The 15784-nt window shown below is 43.6% G+C and overlaps 3 protein-coding genes across 4 annotated transcripts; 1 reads left to right on the top strand and 2 right to left on the bottom strand.

The window, feature by feature from the left end:
* Positions 1-176: 176 nt before the first annotated feature.
* Positions 177-7507, bottom strand: LOC136542519 (NADH dehydrogenase [ubiquinone] iron-sulfur protein 4, mitochondrial-like). The gene is made up of 5 exons (XM_066535001.1): positions 7211-7507; positions 5871-5959; positions 4724-4853; positions 3694-3723; positions 177-540 (listed from the first exon to the last, which is right to left on the bottom strand). The coding sequence occupies exons 1-5, from the start codon at positions 7373-7375 to the stop codon at positions 481-483; spliced, it is 474 nt and encodes a 157-aa protein (XP_066391098.1). The 5' UTR covers positions 7376-7507; the 3' UTR covers positions 177-480.
* A 2290-nt stretch (positions 7508-9797) lies between these two features.
* LOC136547050 (uncharacterized) lies at positions 9798-10983 on the top strand. The gene has a single exon (XM_066539017.1). The coding sequence runs from the start codon at positions 9967-9969 to the stop codon at positions 10789-10791; it is 825 nt and encodes a 274-aa protein (XP_066395114.1). The 5' UTR covers positions 9798-9966; the 3' UTR covers positions 10792-10983.
* A 622-nt stretch (positions 10984-11605) lies between these two features.
* Positions 11606-14957, bottom strand: LOC136547049 (uncharacterized). 2 transcript variants are annotated; one of them, XM_066539015.1, is made up of 5 exons: positions 14352-14957; positions 14125-14269; positions 13177-13336; positions 12221-12400; positions 11606-11866 (listed from the first exon to the last, which is right to left on the bottom strand). In XM_066539015.1, the coding sequence occupies exons 1-5, from the start codon at positions 14869-14871 to the stop codon at positions 11861-11863; spliced, it is 1011 nt and encodes a 336-aa protein (XP_066395112.1). In that variant the 5' UTR covers positions 14872-14957; the 3' UTR covers positions 11606-11860. The 2 variants fall into 2 exon arrangements, with proteins under 2 accessions (XP_066395112.1, XP_066395113.1); XM_066539016.1 differs by lacking the exon at positions 11606-11866 and having other exon boundaries at positions 12238-12396.
* Positions 14958-15784: the final 827 nt, after the last annotated feature.

The raw sequence follows: 15784 nt of genomic DNA, 5'->3' as shown, positions 1-15784 counted from the left end.
TGGAGAATGCAAAGGAAATATAACCTGTACTTTCATGAAACTGACCTACTACCTGATTTTTCTCATTTCATAACTATGGGTTGCCCATGAACACACGGACATGCAAGAGTGGTCGTGCGTACGTAGCAGACTGGCAGCTCATGTGTGATATAGCCAAAAGCAAGTAGGCATCATCATTCAACTCAGAAATGGCATGATTTTTCAGATACCAGCCAAGCAAGCACACAGGATTGAAATACAACAATGCCATCCACGATCAAACGTTTCGGAAGGATACTATTTTGTTTGATTGCAGATCATGCCTATTGCAAGTTTGATAGATGCATATTCTAGCTCGTACTTTCACAACGGACACCGTTGAAAGCAAAGGCGGTCCAGGAGGAAAACAACATGGTCCCAATGTCAGGCTCACAAGGTCTAGAGCTCAGGAGGAAAACAACATGGTCCCAATGTCAGGCTCACAGACTAGAGCTCTTGGGCTCATGCTTGCTCCGCCTTCGGGGGGCCTCTCCACTTGAAGTTCTCAGCGTAAGCCTTAGGCTGCATGGTTAAAAAACAATCCGGTTATCACAACCAAGCCTATGTATTTTCAGCAACGCCGATCAGTGATCAGAACGAAAAATATCAATTCAAACATAAACACAATTATTCTATTAGCACAAAACATGGCATATGTGAGCCATATCTCACATGTGACAGACACCAAATGATGCAATTGGCTAGACAGTAATGCAAGTTATCACCTTCGAATGAAGCATAGCGACAGAAAGGTAAATCATTTCTGAAGTTCATGCAATATAAATAGATACACTACTTTGAAATGTCCCAAAGCAAGCTTATGGCAGCAACTGTATTGCTTTAAACTAGCAATTGCTTCTATAACATTAAGGTAAAGTACAGCTCGGTCCTGGCAGCCGTACCAAAAGTTAAAGTCCAGTCAAGCAAAGACTACCGGTAATGAGCCAGTTCCATCGCCTGGTTGGACCTGTACCCGGACGGTCACTACAACCCAATAGCATGCACGATGCATCAAATAATTGGATCAGACTTGTACAGTGCCAGGCAAGTACAGAAATAGCTAAGGATAAGGAGGTGGATTATTGGCCTTACTGTTTAGCTTTCAGAACATTCCACAAGCATGCAAATTTTTAACTTCGATACTATATCACCTGTATGCCCGTATCTGTTCCTTACTGTTTATCAAATAATTGTGTTTTGATGTAGTAATGCACTTGCTGCTTGTAATTCTAATTCTGGCATAACATAATACTCCCTCCATTCCTTAATATAAGCCATATAGTTTTTAGCACCAATATTAACGCACGGCTTGGGGAAGGATGTGAGACCGAGGAAAAAAAGGAAAATCAGGCCATCTTCTCTCTCCCAATCAGATTGCTTCCTAAATCTAAGGGATTGGTTGGGGCATGTGCTATGTACGGTGGGAAGGTTTCCAAACTAATTGGCGTGGGAGCTGATACGTAACTATATTTTGGAATTTTCTTTAAAAATCTATATGGCTTATATTAAGGAACGGAGGGAGTAGTGAACAACACATACCTCAAATGCTAAAGCAAAATCGCTGGTCTCAGGGATAACAAACCTAATTCTTTGCAGGTATATGTCTTACATGTAAGAATGCATGCACCGTGAGAAAACTGCCAAAACAGCAGTCACATTGCATCAACAGAAACATCGATTCAACCTACGAAGTATATGGCAGCTAGCACCTAGCAGCCTGTCCTTATCCACATCCCGCTAACGAAAGATAGGGTTCAAGAGTCAACCAGGATGGTAAAACTCCGCCAACTGTTCCATAGTTCACACATTCATATTCATCGTATCTACAGCATTAACGCCAAATTTGGCTTTTTCTTCCCAACCTCTGACTTCTCAGTTATAAAAAAAATGTTGAAGGACTCGAACAACTTTCTTAAAAGGGGACATACAGTGGCCATGCAACATGTGAACATCAAGAAATCGGACAAATGCTACCATCAGCAGCAGGTTACCCATTTCAAGTGCCCATTACCTCTTTCCTTTCAATCAAACCTCTTTTTTTTAACTAGACCAGGAGCACTGGCATATCATGTAAGACTCATATGGACAACTATACTGACCGCACGCTCAAATATAGGTGAGACTGCCCGAGAAATCTCAAAACACATCTAACGAGCACACGCACGCACACCCTACTGACACACACGCTCAGTTCCCTCAGGGTAAAATCCCCGGTGCAACACCCAGCTGATCCCAAGACTGGGAATCGAACTCGACAGGTGGCCTCCACAACGCGAGGAGCCACCACTGCGCTGTGAGCGCATTTGCTCGCAATCCAACCTTTACAATTCCTTTTCCTCCCTTCTGCCCTTCTCCATGCTGGTGTTACCCATGATGGTCAATCCCTCCCTCACCCCAAGGTAAGGTAATCCCCACCTCAACCAGAATGAGCTCACGCACACACAAGCACCCACACAAGTCAGACCCGAACTCCTACCTCCTCTACTATTCGAACCGTCGTCTTAATAATCCACAGCACAACTCCCTCACTAGGTTGAACACCACCCCCCTCACACTGCCTCTGCCACACATTATACAAGCATCGCATAATCTTTATCCACACAATCAGCACTAAGGTACACTGTAGCATTTAACATGTTTATGTCAAAGATGGATACTATTGTATTTATCATGTACAAACATGCTAAGACATGCCAAGTTGCACACAGAAAAATAAGGCCGTTTACTTGTGAAATGCTTTTAAATTTAGTTCAGGTAATAAGATGTGTAGTAGATAGATTGCAATAAATAGAGTTCAAAAAAGGCTTCTAAACCAAAAAGATACTTCTAAGGTAGAAATCTTGTATGAAGAAAGACTAAAATTTTGTCAATATTTTGCAGCTGAATTTTCATAATCTGACTGATTTTTCACCGTACAGTCCACCCATGCAAATTAAGTATTCATCTATAGAACAGAAACTTGGATCTCAGTTGTTCCAGGCTTCCAGCACTCAATGGTTCACTATCTTGCATATTACATATATACAAAGAATACATTTACAGCAAGGTGTCATGTGGAAAGAGAATATATCTTGGAAACAAGATTGCATACCATTTCATTAAAGCATCATTAATATATCTGGAAAAACTTTATGGATCTTGTCCCTAACAAGCAGGGACGAAGCTAGGAAAAAATTTAGGAGGGGCTAAACAACGGCAATTAGCAAGAAAAGAGATTCAGCAAATCTTAGCCCCTCCTACCTATACATCTACAGCTGAAATTTCAGACGACGGCTCTACGGGGCTTCGCTTGCTCGCGAGCGGTAGGGGGGGCTGGAGCCCCCCTAGCCCCACCGCTGGCTCCGTGCCTGCTAACAAGTGTCTTTCACTTCACAGTTCTTACTTGAAACTTAAATTACTTCCTATGACTTGGCATTGCACTAAAACATGCACACAACACATACACTGAGGAAATAGTATATTCTACCGCCACAATGGCATTTGTAATTCAGATAGAATATATAGCTGTGAGGGTTTGTACTGCACTGGGAAAAGAAACAGATGCACTGTTGACAATATACAGCTGTATAAGATAAACTTTGCAAGAAGATGACAAGACAACTTTGTAGGATCTAAATACATGGTAAAAGAAAAGCATTAACAAGTCAACAAGGATATGTAGGGAGACATACATACCTTCAGAAGAGGTGTATGGCGTTTCCGAACCTACAAAAAAAGAGGCAATGTAAGTATAGTCCTGCATTTTTAAGAAACCTTAGAGGCTCATTTCAAATCATTGGATACTTCAACAGTAGCCCAAAAGAATATATCTAGAAAAAAATACAATGAAAATATGGCTTCAATTTAGTTCAGAAATAAAACGAAACACTATATGCATTCAACAAGAAAGCTACAAGCGCCAGTAGAATTGGAAATCAACAGTAGGTTTTGTAGAGTGATCTACCGGTTATCAATAGCAGTATAGCACTTGTGTTGAATAATAGCCCCATAGGGGCAATACCACAATAGATCGGAGTACACAGAAAGAACTCTAGTAACATATACATAAGGGTACTTCTAACACTACCACCAGGTATAGTGCAATACTACATCAAACGAAGTTATAGTGGTTGCAACTTGAAAAGATAGAACTTAAAGCAAGCAGCACAAGTACAAACTGGAAGCAAATAATTTGCATCGAAAAGCATTTCACGATTAGCTTGAGAAAAAAAGTAGGCAGTAAGACATTTTAGACAAAGTAGAGCACTACACCCTCACACTAGATATTGTCATCAACCTCATGTTTTCCACTAGTTGACAAAAATCAGTATGAAAATGCTATCGAGGGACTAGTATGTGACAGTAGAGCAATAACTATTATTTGGAAATTAACATTACTAAAAAAACTCATTATAACTGAAAAAAAACTATATATAGTGCGCATCTTGAAGTCTATGTTCATTTCTACCTCAATAGATGAACCACAAACAGATCTAGTTTGTCTACCATCACTGCTGTGTTAGACAACTAAGCATCAATACCCTATAATTGCTTCCTCAAAAATTAACTTTATAAAGATAAAAGGAGGAGTAAAAAGACCCCAGCCACATGTTAAAAAGAGTGCCATTCAAGCTTGCTTCAATCTTTCCAAATAGGCCTGAAGTAGCAATTGCAAATAGAGCATCTAATTTTCGTGTGATATCTACATGGAAAAAATGAAACCCACCACATAATTCCATCCATGTTTTTCAGCAAACGCCTTTGCTGACTCCGCACTGTCGAACGTAAGTCCTGCTTCACCGACATTAGCATATGGGTCCCCAGTAGATGTCCATCCCATCAACGGGTTCTCCCACCTAGCATGGATTCAAATGACAACCAATTTGTCAGAGGATGTCGGGGAGGGGGGATTTAGGGCCTGCTTGGTTGGCTTCCAAAATTTGCCATGCCAAAGAATTGGCAAGCTAAAAGTTGGGCAAAAAAATTGCCATAGATTTGGCAAGCCAAATGTGAGAGTTTGACAAGTTTTGGTAGAAAACCAAATACTAGCCAAAATCATGGCTTGCCAAATCTTTGGCATGGCAAATTTTGGAAGCAAACCAATCAGGCCTTTATTTACGAGAAAACGATAAAACAAACTGCAGCAGTTGTCTAATTACTTACTTCATTTGCAGTCAAATAATTTAATAAGCTCTGATGCAATCTGAGAACCCCATACAAACATGCATGACATATGGTCTACGTCCAAAAAATGAAAATAAGGAGAAATGACCACACTGGTCCAGCATCTGGTGTACTGGCCAAGGGGCATTTTGCATTCACACCATTTTATAGAATTATAACCCTACAACAAGCTGCTACACAACAGAAGAACCCATCATTACATCAGACGGATGGTAAAGTCATAATGCAGTTTCCAAGGGTGTGAGTAGTGCAAACCAAAATTATGGCACTTAAACCCCACCCAACCCACCCCCCCCCCCCCCCCCCCCCCCCAAAAAAAAAAACAATAATAAACAATACGAGTATTGGCAGATCTAAATTGTATGATGTTACTGAAGTTCCAGTAACAAATAAGAATAATAGGAGAGTTTAAGAGAAAGCTAAGACTCTACAAAAGCATTGAAAATCGCAATGCATACTCAAGTATTAATCTCTGGGTATATACTCCCATTCCATCTTAAGACCATGTAATTTTGTAGTGACATTAAGTGATTGGAGAAAGGCACTTCAGCAGTGCATCAACAATTGGAAGTTGGTAACATGTAACTGTAAGATAAATCTATTAAGGTAGCCAATCTGACAGCAACAAAGCCTTAGGGATAAGATTCAGGGAGGCAAAATAGGATAAAAAAGCAGAACAGGAAGCATACTTTTGGGTTGACAAAAAGTTAATTTTCCACCTCCCGACTTTGCCTGAACCTTGCTGGGATGCAGTCCTAGCTGGTGAATAAATTAAAACCTGACAATTCACAAGGATAAGCTGACCAGTTGTGAAGAAGAAACTGAAACATTCCCATTGGCTGAGATGCATAAATTACAATAACAAAAACCAGAATATATCAGCAGTGAACATATCTGTTATAATTGACCCTCTTCATCTCAAAACATAGTTAGTGTCCTACTTATAAAACCAGACAATACTGCCAGTTCAACCAAAAAAGGAAAATGGAATCCATGCTTAGTATGGTCCAGTGTGTTAAGTGTTAACTAATAATTTTCCAATTAAAACTGGGAAAATGATAATTTAGTTCCTTCTGGAGTGGGTGAGAGGTTTTAGACTGCCGACCTACGACCTGCACTCCACATGTCACAGGATGCAAAAGAACAGGGACATGCATGCTTTTGTCGCTTGAGTGACTTGGCTATATGTGAAGTTGTGAACCTTTAGGCTTTAGTTATGCACAAACATTTAACCCGCAGTAAGTATGGGCATATAGCTACTTGGAACCAACAATAGGACCAATGAAATGGGAACCATTGATTCAGTTATCTGGGTCTCAAGCTTGTGTGATGGGACAATACAACAATAAAGATTGGAAAGTTTAGTATTTAAGCCAATCGAGCAAAAATGGTGGTATATATTAAAAGCTTCAAACATAACAGTGCTACTTTTCTATAAGATACAATAGACCAATGGGCAATGGCACACCAAACAATAGTGTTCATGAGGTGAAGCTTCTTCCTATAAGATCCAAATCTGATTCTGATATTTTATCTCAACATTGATTTCACAAAGCTCACATATGTTGCATCTAAGTGTAACTAACCCTGCACGCATCTATCCTGCTGAAAATTAGACAACTAACATCCACCCAACATAATCTAGGCTCTGAAGATGCTCAGTTTCCTGACCCGGACCTGCCATTTTCATCACAAATACTTCTAGAAGCAAGCATAAACGTGCCCATTCCTGTCACAGAAGACCCTCTTGGAGAGGAATCGAACTGGGTCGCTAACTCGACATGGGGGAAACCCACATCTTACACAGATTCTTCTAGTTCACAGCTTGACCTTCAGACCAATCGATAACAAAACAACGATTTAGCATCTGTATCCCACCCCATACTCCAACCACAACCGACACAACGATCCAGTCCCAGCGTCCCCGTATTGACTCCAGAACGAACATCTCTCAAGACGCCCGCATGGATCCACACCAGCTACCATTTCCCAGCTAAAAACAAGAGAGGGAAGAGATGCACCGCGTTACCTTACGGCGGAGGTGCTCCTCAGGGATGCCGGAGACCATCCCGATCTCCCCGGGCTTGATCTCAACGAGGGCATCGGAGGCCTCCGCGGAGAGCATCCGCGCCGGCGCCGGCGTGAGAAGTGCGCGGCCAAGGGAGGGGAGGCTCCGCCGGAGCGGGGCGGCCATCTCGTCGGAGCCGTACACCGGAGAGGAGGCTGAGGGAGGAGGAGGAGGAGCTTGTGAGCGTAGGCGGCCTGCTAATCTGCGGCTGAACGAGAGAATATGACGGAGCGCATCCTTCTGCTTGGGACGTCAGCCCAGAATTGTCGAGTACTTGGCCCATACAGTACACTGCATTAGGCCTTTTAGGCATGTGCTTCTCTTTCTTCTCAGTAAAAAGAGCAATGGATCTTTTGTAGGCCGGTCTCTGGCTAATTAGGCCAGCGAGGAAGAGTTTGTATGATTGTATCATGCATGGTATATACTCCATTCAGTCACAAATAAATTATGCTTCGGTGACCCAGTCTTCAAAATACAAATTTTACTAGTATCATCTTTTGTTACAATATGTGATGGAACACCTAGCAAAAGCTATTATGACATTAATTTTCGACAGATCATTTCCAAGTATCCAAACTCAGTACATAAACTGTTTAGAATACTTCTGCGCATTGTAATTCTTTGCTGCAACGCAGTGTCTGAACTAGTCGATCAAAAAACGAAAAGAAAAGAAAAATAAACAAAGGCAAGCAGAAAGACTTTGCATGGTGGCATATATACTAGCATGCGTGAAGAAAGCGACAGCAACCTTTCTTCAGTACATAAACTGTTTAGAATACTTATCTGCATTATGCATCTATCAACTCTTCACTACTAATAAGTGCTGACTACGACACAGTCCGTCCAGAAGGTTTAGAATAATCAGCTGCCCTGACCCTGAGCCTGAAGTGCAAGAAACAGGAACCTCAAGCTAATCGGTCCGTAGCAATCGGTCGGCTATCAGAGTCCATTAATCAATGGAAGCACAGCCTCATGATAATTGAGATTCTCAGACACAGCTGATGTAAGCAGATGGTGACAATCAGTGAATTTTCTCTACGTGTTGCATCCTTGCACACGCTGATCCTTAGCCGCCACATCATTCTTCAGTAACTGACACTTGACCGCGCTTTCGTGCTAGGTTTCCGACTGTTCTTCTTCAGACAGAGTATATACTAATCTCTCATCTTCATCCTATACACGTACTGGTCAGTCAGAACATGACAGAATTCGTTAACCTAACCACAACGGAAATCCAAACTACCTTATGTCAGCTCAGGAACTCTGGTTTGCCTATTCTCCCCCTTGTTTTCGTTTGACCTGACGCCAAATGTAATAGTATATGATACATACCGGGAGACTGCATGGAAGAGTCGCAGCCTTTGATCCGTTCAAGTTCAAGCACGCATCTGTTTACCTTTACGAGCCGTGATGATTAAATTGCAGTCTCCATATATAAACAAACCTGGGCTCCTTCAGAGTCCACGCCTTTGGCCAGCAATCAAACCTGGCTAGCTGCAGGTCAACAGCCCCATCGCGAGGGATGCAGTGCAGACGAGGACATCATAATCTTGCACAGAAAGTTAGGTGTGTAATCACTAATCACTGGCACGCACCGATGGAGACCGTGAAAACGACGCTCAACTCTCGTGCCGCTCGTGAAATAAACCAGCGCGCAGTAGTGGCCGTTTCAGCTGTGTGTTAGACTTTGGATGATGGAATTAAATGCAAGATAGGGACTTAATTACTGTACAAGCGCATTTAACTAAACATATAGATCATATCATGGCGACTTGCTCCTTTACCAGAGAGATATGGTTCTTGGTGCTCAGGGCCCTGGAAATCCAATTGCCTCAGGCCGCAGTCACCACCTTGGGCTGGTGGCGACGAATTCGGGCAGCAGCACCCGGTGAGCGAAGGAAAGGTCTCGACACGCTCTTCGCCCTCGTGTCCTGGCAGCTGTGGAAGGAACGCAACGCGCGGTGTTTCAGAAGCTTGACAGCTTCCATCGCCGAGACGCTCCACATGATCAAGATCGAAGCTAATCGTTGGATCGAAGCGGGAGCTCAGGGCCTACGTTGCCTGGCACAAAGATGACAGCTGCCTCTCTTCTAATCAAAACTTCGATGTGCTTAATTACAATGTAGTCACCAAATAATTGTCACTGCCGTCTACGGCATTCTTGTAACATAAACATTCCTTCTTCTAATGCAAAGATACGCACTCTCGTGCGCATTCGCGAAAAAAAAACTAAACATATAGAATAACACATTCTCACCTTAACTATGTAATGTATTTTGGTGGTGAAGCATCGAATCGGTTGGATGAGTTGGACGGGTAGCAAATTAAAATTAGCAACAAGCTAGTGCACAAGAAACGTCGTACGTCAGCTCGAGCGTGGTATGCTCTTGGAAAATTCCTGCATTTGGTAATGAAACACACGGACTATTCACCGAGTCAAACGTGGCAAACAAGACAGGGGAAATGGATTGAATAGTTGCTTCGCCCCTCCACGCTTGACCAAGCGCGAACTGCCCTGCGCGGCTGCGCCATCCTCTCTTGTCCTGGTCGTCCCACCCAGAGTCCAGAGACCGGACGAACGACTCAGCACGGATGGATGGCGAGGCCGATGCGTGACGAAAAGCCACAAGCAGCTCAGGCTTGCAGTGTTGCTCCAACGTCCAGGGCTCTATAAGAAGTCTTGGTCGTCCCCGACACGGGGGGAAGTCGCAAACGGTATGCGAGAAATGATGTTCTGCGGCGCGGGCAGCTTCAAGGACGTCGACAAGGAGGAGGGCGCGGCCGGCGCCGGGAAGCCGGCCGCCAAGGCGAAGACGAAGGCGGGAGGCAAGGCGAAGCAGGGGAGGAACAACAACCCCTACGCGTCGCGGGGGCTGGACAAGTTCTCCGTCGTGCTGTCCGAGCTGGAGGCCAAGCGGGAGAAGATCCTGCGGCGCGTCGGCTCGGACGTGGACGCCGACCATCTCATGGTCCGGTTCGTGCAGTCGGAGAAAAAAGGGTGGGTGCCCATCGTCGTCAAGCTCCCGCACGAGGAGGAGCAGCAGGCCGGCGCCGGCGCCAAGAAGAGGCAGGGCAAGCCGGCCTCGCAGTCGTCCACGCCGCCCACGGAGCCTGCCAGCCCCAAGGAAGACCCCGTGGCGGTGCAAGCGAAGGCAACCGTGCAGCCGGCGAAGAAGAGTAAGGCCGGCGGCGTGCGGCGGTCCTGGGCGTGGGGAAGGAAGATGATGAGTCCGTGCCATTACTGGCCGCTGGCCATGACGCTGCTGCTGCTGTGCCTCGTGGTGTTCGGGAGGGTGTTCGCCATCTGCTGCACCTCCATTTGGTGGTACCTCTTGCCGATCTTGAGCGGGGAGGAAGCCCTGGGCGCCGGGAGATCACCAGCGACGACGGCGACGAAGCCACGCAAGGATGTCGTTGGCTTCAAGGCCGGCGACAAGATAGTGGTGGCGCCGCCTCCTTCGCATGGCAAGAGGAGCAGCAGCGCTGGCGGCGCTCAGGAGATGATTTCACCGAGAAGCCATGCACATCGAAAGAAGGGGTAACTTTGCAGGATGTCTTGTGCTGTAGTTTGTAAATTTTGTGTAGTTGGGTAGCCAGAAAGATCAGATTTTCGTGGTTATCTTTCCTCCCTTTGTTAGAGTTGATTTTACTCCTCTTTTCGTGCCTGTAAAAATGTACATCAGCAGCCCCTTTTGTGTGTGGCTACCCCCAAAAGTGCTTATAAAGCATCGATAATTCGGATATAACTCCTGATACTTGTATCATGGGTATCTCGCAAAGTTCGTAGCCTGTCGAGGACAATTTATCTCCTGATACTGGTATCATATAATGACAATTTATCTGTGTCGTGGACATATGGTCCTTTCTCCCACTCATTCGCATGCGGTTTTACCGACCCATCCGAGAAGTGAGCTTGTTCTAGATGCTTGGAAATATACCGGCTGGTTGACATTCTAGACGAGAAGATTCAATGCAGGTCGATGCATGATCACGTGCCACATCGACACCGTGACTGCACACAAACGTTTTTAACGCCAATGCCAAATTGCAAAATCCACCTATCACAGGCAGGGATGCACATCCCCTTCCATTGAATTGTCATTCTCGACCTTAGCCTTGATCCTCTACACAGAAAAAAGCTTATCCAAACCAGAAAGAGTATTGTTTTGGTCTCTAGAAAGACCCACCAGCACGGATGTACGGCTGTACCCGATCTATCGTCAAAGCTTGGCACGTGTAGGCTTACCCGTCCCTATGCTCATTTCTGAAATCATTCATTACTCTGAAGTCTGAACTCAGATGCCATTGTGACTGATCAATGAGCATGGGTTCAGGCACTGATGCTCAATATGCTAAGAATTATTTGCAAAGAAAAAACAGTTTTGTTTAGTGGTGCACTCTGGCCTCAGGGTATCAACAAGTATAAAACTGATACTAATAATAACTACCAATTAGTAACTATCAGAATGGATTTTTCTGTTCGGTTAATTGTGAACAAAGGAGAAATATTATAACTTGAAATCTGAGAATGAAACAATACATTGGTACAACGCAACTGTTTTCCCTCTCCAAAGGGCAAAGAAATCTCGGTCATACCATGGGCTTGCGTCATCAATCCTGAGTCACAACAAAGGGGAAAAAAGGTTAGAAACTTTGAGTGCATATAGACAATTAGACAGAAGGGAACTTTGAGTGCATATACACAGAAGGACATAGTTGCACGTGGAACACAATGAAATTGGTAAGATATAAAATCCACAATAATGGCTAGCATCTGAATATACCGACCAAGAATTTGAAATGAAACAATGTTACAGAAAATTAACAAAAACAGGCAGTATTTCACTAGAACCATGAAAAGTTGATCCACAAAAAAATGGCAGCTACCATTCACATGAATAATTTTCTGAAGAAGGCTGCCCACACCACATAGAACAGTAGACAATAAGAAACCTTGATATGGTAACTTACCCTGAATCTCTTCCTATAATCTGACTCAATTCGTGAAGTGTGATGTTTCCTCCGACCATGAACCGACACTAATGAATCCCTCTCCCCTAAATTGTTACGGGCTGGCTCATATTGAGCAATGCGAAAGAAACCTTCACGGTCCCAAGTCACGTCATAGTCTACTTTCAACCGTGATCCTTCCTTCAGAAACAAAATGAAGTTAGATCTCATTATGTTTCCAAAATGATAGAATACAAACAATCCCTAGATGTCATCAGCCAATTCTGAAAGGAAAAGGTATTGCAAATGTGTCTCATTAAGTGTATAAAAAAAGAGAAGTTATCATTTCAAATGTGTGTTAAGGTGGAACAAATGATGCTTCTTGAAAAGGCTGTCTCAGTTACCTTACCACTCAATAGAGACATGCAAGGAAATGAGCAATTCCTAACAATTGTTGCAACTGTCAATTATCATACCAATACTTCGAACTTAAGGTTACAATATGTACAAGCATTTCGAGCTGCTTCGGATTTTGTTGTCCTTTACTAATTTATGATATGTGTACTCAAATTAGTGCACACTACTACAATTCATTAGGTTTTCAGTACATGCACTGCAAACTTAGGCACTTTCAAGATCCTGAAATGGTTCTCCACAGGGTTTCCCAGACAAGAGAGTGGAAAGCAAGCCATAAATGTTACATAAAGTAACAAAGATTGATAATATCTAGAACTATTTGAGATGTTTATGTGATTATGTTGCGCATGAGCACTTGAGTAGGGCAAATGATATGGAACGCCCATACAATAGCACTGCGGGTAGACAATTCAATCCTTATGGAATGAATTATGAATCAACTTAGGTGCCATAAATATAGAGATGAAGCAAATGTCTCTGATTTCACATGTTGCTTCATTATGTGTTCTAATAAGAATGAAGCGTTGAAAAATGATACATAACTGAAAAAGAAATCTTACCTTCTCTAAAGAGCGTCCACATAATGCCTTCATTGCATCGTCGAAGTCATCATAGTTCTCAAATTGCACCCAAACTTTGCAATTAAGTCCAGATATGAGCTCCTTATTGGCTCCATCTCCTTTTGCTTCTATCTCATCATCATTGGCAATCTTTAGGTTCCTGAAATTTGGATGGAAGAATGTTGCAAGGAAGTACTAATTTTAAAAGTATACTAATTAACTGAGATTTTTTTCATCATATTATTTTGAAGGCCAGTCAGGTAAAAACTAGATGAATACAGATACCAATGAAAAAAATGAAATTGAAGGATCTCTGCCTCACCACTTCTGTGAAGCCAATTCACAGGAAATCATTTTTGCAAACTTGTCAGTTTATTGAAAAGTGGTATACTAATCATGGTGTGTTTTTGGATTTCCTTTTTCTAGTTATGATTCAGAATATTCTACACATGAATTACAATTAGTCAATTACAATCACCACTAGTACCTATTTACTAATTTATGTAAGAAAGTATCATATTACCAAAGTACAGAAAACAATAGAGAAAAATGGACTAATACAAACACAAAATGAGGAAGGTAACTCCAAAACTGTGATACAGGTTTTTGCCTATGCACATCAATTCAGTAACACCCATGCACTTTTCAGGATAACATGAGGGTTAGGTACGTGAGAATAAATATTGTTGTACAAGTAAAACAAGAGTCCGCCGACACAAACAAAATTGAATCACTGAATCCAACAATGATGTGTTAGGTTTCTATAAAATTCCAAATGTTGGTCATGCCCAGTTAGTTTAGAAGTCTTTAGGCTTTTGCTGTTTCCATTTCTTGTAGTACTAATTCATTTGGGATGCAGCCCACTGATGCAAAAGCACTAACTAGATAATCAGCAAAAGATACATAGTGGACTATGAGCCAAACAAACTCGAGAACACCAAAGCTCACCCTATTTTACCAAGCGCTGAGAAAATAGTGTGGGTGACCAGCGTGGAAGGTTTGGATGATACTCTTGTCTCTGCAAACCATCTGGAAGGCACGCCACGGACAATAATGGTGTCTGGCCTTTTTGCTATCTTTCGCACAGGATTCCCTGATACCAGCAAATGTCAATCCCGACTCCACCTAAGCCGGCAATGCAATCAAGAAAACACGATACAGGAACCAGTTCATACTGCTATTAAGTAGCTCGGAGGAGTAGAAATCCTCCCATGTCTTCTTCATAGTTCTGAAGTCGTCGGACGACGGGATCTCAACGGTCATCCGGAACTTCACCCCCTCGAGGTTGAGCTCGATGCCTTCGAGCTTCTGGACCAGGGTGCTCCGCCACTCGAAGTACTTCTCCTCCTCCTGCTCCCGGGTCATCTCCTCGGCCTCGCCGTCGCCCTCGCGGGGGCGGAGGAAGGAGAGGTCGCGGACGTGGAGGACCCCAGAGGCTACGGGCTCCTCGCGGCGGCGTTTCTGGAGGTCAGGGAGGCGGCTCACGGAGAGGTCAGAGTCGGGGAGGAGCGGGAGGGAGAGAGGCGGGTCGCGAAGGAAGGCAAGGAGGGCGGACTGGAGCTGCCACTCGTCGAGGGGCCGGACGGTGAGGTCGGCGCGGAAGAAGGTGAGCAGAAGCTTGAGGCGCGGCGAGAGGGAGAGCCCGCTCGGGAGGGGAAGTGGCTCCGTCGGCCGGAGAGCCGCGGCAGCGGACATGGTGGCGTGGTGGGTCGCGGCGGCGGCTGGCAGCCTGGGTTTGGGTGCGGCGGCCAGCTGACGGGTAGACGGGGAGGAAGGAGGACTTAGACCGGAGAAGTCGGAGCGGATGGCTAGATCTAAAATCAACGCTCGCGATCATCGTTCAGTTTTACAATTTGAAATTAACACAAATATGATCCAATCCAATTGTTCTATGTTCAAACCGGTTTAGCGCAATGGTTTGAACAACACAAATATGATCCAATCCCTAGTCTACTTCCTTGCAAGTTCAAAGATAAGTAGACTTCCTTGCAAGTTCACAGAATAAGCTTATCCATGTACCGTCAATTCCTGTTGGTATGGTTCTCCTTTGTGGCTAAAATTCCGCAAATCTGGGGCTGGATCCACTTCGATTCATGAATGATTTGTGTGCAAGTCAATAATCCAATGGAATATTTGGTATTCCAAGTTCCAAGGCATCATTGTACATAAACATAAGCGGAAATGCTTAGGTTTTCACCATGTAGAACTTATGACAACTTTCATATAAATCTAGAAATGCAAGACTTGATTTGCTCACTTTTGGCAATAGCTCTGTGCAATGAAAAAGCAAACAAAAACAGTCCCCACTGAAAGGATCAAGAAGCTCAAGAGAGGGGTAAATTGGGTTAATTCTAAATTTCTTTGCAATAATTAAATCATATGGTTAGCCCAATTAACCCCTTTTACCTAGAAAGTGTTTCTAATTGTTCTACCGCATAAAAGACTTGCAACCTAAGTTCCAATCCTACTCTAGCATGACAATTTTATGAATGTAAAGACAAGAATTGAATTGCTCAAAATAAATGCTCAAAGTAAATAGAGAAGGAGGAACGCGGCGATGTTTTGCCGATGTACCGGATAGTCGTCACTCCACACAAGTCCTCGTTGG

This window comes from Miscanthus floridulus, chromosome 3, assembly GCF_019320115.1.
Source record: "Miscanthus floridulus cultivar M001 chromosome 3, ASM1932011v1, whole genome shotgun sequence".
In the NCBI taxonomy this organism is placed as follows: domain Eukaryota; kingdom Viridiplantae; phylum Streptophyta; class Magnoliopsida; order Poales; family Poaceae; genus Miscanthus; species Miscanthus floridulus.
The sequence above is the reverse complement of the archived record's forward strand: the minus strand, read 5'-3'. Positions and strand labels throughout refer to the sequence as shown.